Genomic DNA, 8,209 nt, shown 5'->3' with positions numbered 1-8,209 from the left:
GTTGTATGTATAGTTGGGGTTATTTTTTCCAATGTGCATTACTTTACATTTATCCACATTAAATTTCATTTGCCATTTTGTTGCCCAATCACTTAGTTTTGTGAGATCTTTTTGAAGTTCTTCGCAATCTGCTTTGGTCTTAACTATCTTGAGTAGTTTAGTATCATCTGCAAACTTTGCCACCTCACTGTTTACCCCTTTCTCCAGATCATTTATGAATAAATTGAATAGGATAGGTCCTAGGACTGACCCTTGGGGAACACCACTAGTTACCCCTCTCCATTCTGAGAATTTACCATTAATTCCTACCCTTTGTTCCCTGTCCTTTAACCAGTTCTCAATCCATGAAAGGACCTTCCCTTTTATCCCATGACAGCTTAATTTACGTAAGAGCCTTTGGTGAGGGACCTTGTCAAAGGCTTTCTGGAAATCTAAGTACACTATGTCCACCGGATCCCCCTTGTCCACATGTTTGTTGACCCCTTCAAAGAACTCTAATAGATTAGTAAGACACGATTTCCCTTTACAGAAACCATGTTGACTATTGCTCAAGAGTTTATGTTTTTCTATGTGTCTGACAATTTTGTTCTTTACTATTGTTTCAACTAATTTGCCCGGTACCGACGTTAGACTTACCGGTCTGTAATTGCCGGGATCACCCCTAGAGCCCTTTTTAAATATTGGCGTTACATTAGCTAACTTCCAGTCATTGGGTACCGAAGCCGATTTAAAGGACAGGTTACAAACCTTAGTTAATAGTTCCACAACTTCACATTTGAGTTCTTTCAGAACTCTTGGGTGAATGCCATCTGGTCCCGGTGACTTGTTAATGTTGAGTTTATCAATTAATTCCAAAACCTCCTCTAGTGATACTTCAATCTGTGACAGTTCCTCAGATTTGTCACCTACAAAAGCCAGCTCAGGTTTGGGAATCTCCCTAACATCCTCAGCCGTGAAGACTGAAGCAAAGAATCCATTTAGTTTCTCCGCAATGACTTTATCATCTTTAAGCGCTCCTTTTGTATTTTCATCGTCAAGGGGCCCCACTGGTTGTTTAGCAGGCTTCCTGCTTCTGATGTACTTAAAAAACATTTTGTTATTACCTTTGGAGTTTTTGGCTAGCCGTTCTTCAAACTCCTCTTTGGCTTTTCTTATTACACTCTTGCACTTAAGTTGGCAGTGTTTGTGCTCCTTTCTATTTGCCTCACTAGGATTTGACTTCCACTTTTTAAAGGAAGTCTTTTTATCTCTCACTGCTTCTTTTACATGGTTGTTAAGCCACGGTGGCTCTTTTTTAGTTCTTTTACTGTTTTTCTTAATTTGGGGTATACATTGAAGTTGAGCCTCTATTATGGTGTCTTTAAAAAGGGCCCACGCAACTTGCAGGGATTTCACTTTAGTCACTGAACCTTTTAACTTTTGTCTAACTAACCCCCTCATTTTTGTATAGTTCCCCCTTTTGAAATTAAAGGCCACAGTGTTGGGCAGTTGAGGTGTTCTTCCCACCACAGGCATGTTGAATGCTATTGTATTATGGTCACTATTTCCAAGCGGTCCCGCTATAGTTACCTCTTGGACCAGCTCCTGCGCTCCACTCAGGATTAAATCTAGAGTCACCTCTCCCCTTGTGGGTTCCCGTACCAGCTGCTCCATGAAGCAGTCATTTAAAGTATCGAGAAATTTTATCTCTGCATTTCGTCCTGAAGTGAAATGTTCCCAGTCAATATGGGGATAATTGAAATCCCCCACTATTATTGGGTTCTTAATTTTGATAGCCTCTCTAATTTCCCTTAGCATTTCATCATCACTATTACTGTCCTGGTCAGGTGGTCGATAATAGATCCCTAATGTTATATTTTTACTAGAGCATGAAATTTCTATCCATAGAGACTCTATGGAACCTGTGGATTCGCTTAAGATTTTTACTTCATTTGAATCTACACTTTCTTTAACATATAGTGCCACTCCTCCCCCTGCACGGCCTGTTCTGTCCTTCCGATATATTTTGTACCCCGGAATGATTGTGTCCCATTGATTGCTCTCAGTCCACCAGGTTTCTGTGATGCCTATTATATCTATATCCTCCTTTATCACAAGGCACTCTAGTTCACCCATCTTATTATTTAGACTTCTGGCATTTGTGTACAAGCACTTTAAAAACTTGTCCCTGTTTATTAGCCTGTCTTTTTCTGATGTGCCAGATTCTTTTTTATGTGGCTGTTTATCATCTGATCCGGCCCTTACATTTTACAAATTAGCATAAGTAAGTTAATAATAAACTTGCTGAGCTTTTGCCTGTTTGTGATATACTGATATTTTGAAAATAACTCTGTTTGGATAATTGTGTCTACAAAAGATGACTGTTAGTAGCTAGGGTGAAATGTTAGAGACTTCCTTAAGGTAAACTTCCTGTGATGATAAGATGACGTAAATGTTAATAAGGGGAAACTCACAAGTTGACCTATGGAAAATGGGGAACCCCAAAGTAGTGGGGTGTGGAGGTTCAAGTAAGGAAAAGGGGTTAAAACCTCCTTAAATATATATGAACCTAACACATTATAAAAGCTGTATCCCAACCTGCGTGCCTTGAGGGGGAGATGGCAGGATCACAACAATGGTGTGGATGATGACTAACAGAGGATTTTTCCAGAAGATAGCATGCAAGTAATGCAAATACTAGACGCTCTGTATTGATCTCTCTGTCCTTTACCGGTTTGCTAGTAAAGGTGATCATTATGAGCAGACCTGAACTGTGTTGTCCCTGTTGCGGCCCCAGTCTGTTGATAACTTCTCCACTGTAGTCAGTGCTGGCGCGGAAGTCTCCCAGAGTGAGGTAGGTGTTCGCCCTCCCCTGGGGGTGGGTACCAGGTTGCAATCACCCACCGCCACAGAGAAGGCTGCAGCTCAGGATCTGTTGCAGAAAGGGCTGGCAGCAGCCACAATTTCACAGAGCTAAACTGCGCTCTGACAGCGCCTGACCCGCGTGCCCAGCGCCGCTCCCCGCGGTGGCAGCGCGCAGGGCTCCGCACCGCTCAGCAGCCTGCTCCGCCGCCCCCCGCCCAGGGGTTCTCTTCTCCTTCGCCCTGCACCCTACACGCGCTCACACCCACACTTCCGCCCTGCGCATGCGCATGAGGCGCGGCGCCCCGTGGCTCTACGAGTCACGTGCTATCTCCCCGCCCCTTTCGTGCCTCGCACCCATTTGCCAGCGTGCCACGCGTTTACGTGATGACGACATAACCCGGAAGTAAGCGGGGGCTGTGTGGTCCCCCTGGCGGCCGGGAGGTGATAAATCACTCGGGGACTTATTCACCTTCCCCGCGGCTGGGAGCGGGCCGGCCGCTGCCATGTTGTTCCGCTTCGGGGTGGTGCTGCCGGCCGGGCTGGCCGAGGGGGGCGTGGTGCTCATGGTGGCCGGCTCGCGGCCGGAGCTGGGTCACTGGGACCCGCAGCGCGCGCTGCCCATGAGGCCCGCGCGCCCGGCGGCCCCGCTCCCTGCCCAGGAGCCCGCGCTGTGGCTGGCGGAGGCGGCGCTGCCGGACGAGGAGGCCGCGGGCACCTTCTGGTACAAGTTCCTGCAGCGCCGGGGCGCGGACACCGTCTGGGAAGGTAGCGGCGGGGCGCGGCCGCCGGGATCCCTTCCCCCCGCGCTCTCTGCTGGCCCCTGTCCCGGGCGGCGGCGGCTGCTGCTGCTGCTTGGCCCGTGGGGGCGGGGGTGGGGTCAGCCAGCCCGGGCCGCGCTGAGAGCAGCCGCTTTGCGGGAGCGGGCGCTGCCCGCCTCCTTGTCGCTCCCGTTGCGTTTCGGTTCTAGGGAGCTTAGAGTCTCACACTCACACCGGGCTGTGGGGCGTCCTCCTGCTGCTCCCCCTCCGCCTGCACTCAGACCCACCTCCCCCGCTGCTGCACGATCCCCCGCTCAGCCTGGGGTGAGCAGCTCTGGCGGGGGCGAGCGCCCAGCGGCAATGCCGATTTCTAACTAGGGTGACCAGATGTCCCGGTTTTATAGGGACAGTCCCGATTTTTCACATTTGCTGTCTGGTCACCCGATTTGTAACCTAAGGCCTAATTGCAACTAAAGACTAGTTTGACCTCACTGTTTCACTCCAGGCTGCGAGCAATGTCACACAGTGTCACGCACTAAGGGTGTTGAGATGGCTCGGTCGCTGCTGGAAGAAGTCTTCCAATCACCTATGGATCAATTACAGCGACGGAAAACCGCCTTCCCTCCATACAGGAGGCATCTGCACTACAGCGCTGTAGGGGCACAGCTATGCCACTGTAGTGTAGAGGTGCCCTATGTGCCTAGGAATAAGGAAGGAGAGGGAAGAAGTACAGGATTTGGGGTGGGCATCAGCACTCTGTAATCCCTTTATTGGGATGTGTCTCATACACTCTTGTTTTGCACGTGTGAACAAGCTGTTCAGCAATGAAGAAGTTAAATTTCATTTATTGGATTATACCGTCAATGAAAGATGTCAAGAAAGGGAGCCATGTGCAACCACTTGTATAATGGTAAAACACCTTCTGCTGTACACCTAGGGTGACCAGATGTCCCGATTTTTGGATCTTTTTCTTATATAGGCTCCTATTACCCCCTACCCCCTGTCCTGATTTTTCACACTTGCTGTCTGATCACCCTGTGTACACCACAAAGTATTCAGTGTGTGTCCAGTACAAAGGCCAAGAGAAATCAACCTGTTAAGAGCTTTATCACAAAGTTTACCTTTTACAGAAGGAAATCAGCACATAGTGTAAAATTTGCTACCTAACATAACACAACAAGTCAAACTGCTATTTATAACCGTGGCATATCAAAATGTAGCTTTCAGTCAAACAATTAGTTTGACTGAATTGTTTAATCATTTTGTAATTATTATTTGTCCTGTGATAGCACCCAAAATGTGCTAGGTGTTTTTACAGAGAGAGTCTCTTCCTTGAAGAGCTGAAGACGCCAGACACTGATAAAAGGTGGGATTCTAGTAACATAGTAAATCACTAAGCTCAGTGTTTGACCCAAATAAATCTCTCAATTTATAAGAAATATACTTCCCTGGTAATCAGTATTTATTTAGAGCCCCGTTCTAATAAAACTGTCACTGTGGCTCAGATTTTATCCAACAGGGTTATAGCAGTCTGCCCCCAAAATATATAAATATGTCAATGTAGCTGGCTCAGCTTTCTTTGGAGCAAACTTGCAGCTTTATTTTTCTTGTCAAGGAAAGTTTTAGTTCAGAGGCGGTAAGCTTCTCAGTATTTTTCTCTTGTATATTATGCGAAACTCTGAGATTGGTTCCGAGTCCAGAGAAATACAGTAGGAGCTTTTTTTTCCTATCAGATCACTTACTTTACAGGCAACTTTAAGGATTCTGTCTTTATCGTGTATGTGTGAGGAATCCAGAAAATATGTGGTATGGTAGTAGTAAAGCCTTTCTGCCTTTATCAACCATCTGATTGCTTGAAAAATGTGGGTTTTCTTTATAAAGTGGAAGGATTTTGGTGCTCATCTTCTTGAAGGTATTAGAATTGTAGCTTCCACTTTTTTTCATGTAAACATAGAATAGTTGAATTATGTATCCACAGAGGATTTTCTAGGATTTCAATTACTTGCAATCTTGTTCCCTTTAAATTGGTAACAGAAAAAGTCAGATAAAGCATCCTCTTTTCTAGATTTTTAAGACTACCAGAAAACAATTCCATTTGTCATTCTTCCATATATTTTTTCTTCCACTTTGTGCATTCATAGAGTTTTAATGCAACAGGGGAAGATTATGATCATCTAGTCTGACACAACACAGGCCATAGAATTACACCCAGTAATTCCTGCTTCAAGCCCAGGATTCATTAAAATTTTTAAAATGAACTCAATATCTGAACTAGCGTGGTGGCCTTTCGTAGCTGGTGAGCTTTTCCATTAAAATAATCAAAGGCAGAATTGGAAAAGACATGTTACATCACTTTTTCTATTCTCCTGCCAATTCCCTGCACCATTTTCTAGTGCTTTAGGCAATCTAGTGTTTAAGGGGACTTTCACTTCCCTTAGGTTATATCTACAATACAAACCTGCAGTGGTGCATGTCCACACTACCCTCCTTGTGTTGGTGGTGTGTGTCCTCACCAGGAGAGCTTCCACTGACCTCAGAGGGGCAGTGTGGGGAGCTCAGAGCCTGGTCTTCCATGGGCTTCCAGTGGGCTTCCCCCCTTCTCCCTGTTCCCCACCAGGAGCAGGTGGAAGCAGCCACAGCCTCTGACCACCGGGGAATGGGCGGGGGGGTCGCTCGGGCTTCTCGCCCCAGTACCCAGCCTGGAGCGGGGTCCGAAGTTACCCCAGCTCCCTGCCAGGAGCAGGGTCCAAAGCTGCCTCAGATCCCAGGGGAGCCCTGGTTTCTTGTCAATTTCATGGCTCCCGCAGTGAAATTGACAAGACAGCAGATGTAAGGGCACAGTGTCTACACAGACACTGTTACCCTAACTACACCGACATAAGCCTTAAGCCTCTCGGGGAGGGTGGAGTTATGATGTCAATGTAGTAGTGCACTTGTTTGGGTGGGAGGAAGGCTGTAGTGTAGACACTGATATAATTAGGTCGTCATAAACTTCCTTATGTCGACCTAACTGTGTAGTGTAGACCAGCGGTTCTCAAACTTCATTGCACTGCGACCCCCTTTTGACAACAAAAATTACTACATGACCCGGGGGGGGAGGGGGCAGGAGGGGCTGAAGCCGGAGCCGAAGCTCCGGCTTCAGCCCCGGGTGAGGGGCTCAGGCTTTGGCTTCAACCCAAGGCCCTTGCAAGTCTAACGTTTGTCCTGGCGACCATTAAAATGGGGTCTTGACCCACAGTTTAAGAACCGTTGCCTTAGACTATTTCAGTGAATTTCACTGTAATATCTTGGACACGAGAGAATGGGCACTTACTTGTTTGCTTAATCTGCTAAAGATGTGATTCTGTGCCTTCTCAGTGATGGGAGCTTGAGACTTAGGCCTGGTCTACACTAGGAGTTTATGTCGAATTTAGCACCGTTACATCGAATTAACTCTGCACCCGTCCACACAACGAAGCTATTTAGTTCGACATAGAGGTCTCTTAAATTCGACTTATGTACTCCTCCCCAACGAGGGGAGTAGCGCTAAATTCGACATGGCCATGTCGAATTAGGCTAGGTGTGGATGGAAATCGATGATAATAGCTCCGGGAGCTATCCCACAGTGCACCACTCTGTTGACGCTCTGGACAGCAGTCCGAGCTCGGATGCTCTGACCAGCCACACAGGAAAAGCCCCGGGAAAATTTGAATTCCTTTTCCTGTCTGGGCAGTTTGAATCTCATTTCCTGTTTGGACATCGTGGCGAGCTCAGCAGCACTGACAACGATGCAGAGCTCTCCAGCAGAGATGGCCATGCAATCTCAGAATAGAAAGAGGGCCCCAGCATGGACTGATCTGGAAGTCTTGGATCTGATCGCTGTGTGGGGCAATGAGTCCGTGCTTTCCGAGTTGCGATCGAAAAGAGGGAATGCAAAGATCTACGAGAAGATCTCAAAAGCCATGACAGAAAGAGGATACAGCCGGGATGCAACGCAGTGCCGCGTGAAAATCAAGGAGCTGAGACAAGGCTACCAGAAGACCAAAGAGGCAAACGGACGCTCCGGATCCCAGCCCCAGACATCCCGTTTCTACGAGGCACTGCATTCCATCTTGGTGCGGCCGCCACCACTACCCCACCACTGACCGTGGACTCTGAGGATGGGATATCGTCGACGGCCGGTTCCTCTGAGATGTTAGCGGACGGGGAAGATGAGGAAGGAGATGAGGAGGACGAGGCAGTCGACAGCGCTTACAACGCTGATTTCCCCGACAGCCAGGATCTCTTCATCACCCTTACAGAGATCCCCTACCAACCATCCCCAGGCGTTAACCCTGACCCAGAATCAGGGGAAGGATCAGTCGGTAAGTGTTTTAAACATGTAAACATTTATTTTGAACAGAACAGGAATATTAACAATATTAACAATGGGTTTTTCATGATTACTTTGCCCTAGGCGCTTAACGTTTCAGTCCTTGGCAGTGCAACTACTGAAAAAAAATCTAACAATGTCCGGTTTAGCATGATTGTTTTGCCCTAGGCGCTCTACTGTTTAGTCCCTGCCAGTGCAGCTACAGTAAAATCCGGTCTATATGTCCGGGGATAGAGCAGAAATCCTCCTGAGACAT

At 47.3% G+C, this 8,209-nt stretch overlaps 1 protein-coding gene across 1 annotated transcript in view; it reads left to right on the top strand.

The window, feature by feature from the left end:
* The first annotated feature begins 3,347 nt into the window (after positions 1-3,347).
* The window catches only part of EPM2A (EPM2A glucan phosphatase, laforin), a 50,224-nt gene continuing 45,362 nt past the window's right edge, over positions 3,348-8,209 (top strand). The window contains exon 1 of the mRNA XM_065401971.1: positions 3,348-3,609. Within this exon, the coding sequence (XP_065258043.1) occupies positions 3,348-3,609 (262 nt within the window). The remainder of the gene's footprint in view (positions 3,610-8,209) is intronic.

Source organism: Emys orbicularis, chromosome 3 (assembly GCF_028017835.1).
Source record: "Emys orbicularis isolate rEmyOrb1 chromosome 3, rEmyOrb1.hap1, whole genome shotgun sequence".
Taxonomy (NCBI): domain Eukaryota; kingdom Metazoa; phylum Chordata; order Testudines; family Emydidae; genus Emys; species Emys orbicularis.
Note: the sequence above shows the minus strand (reverse complement) of the source record. Positions and strands in the feature narration are given on the sequence as shown.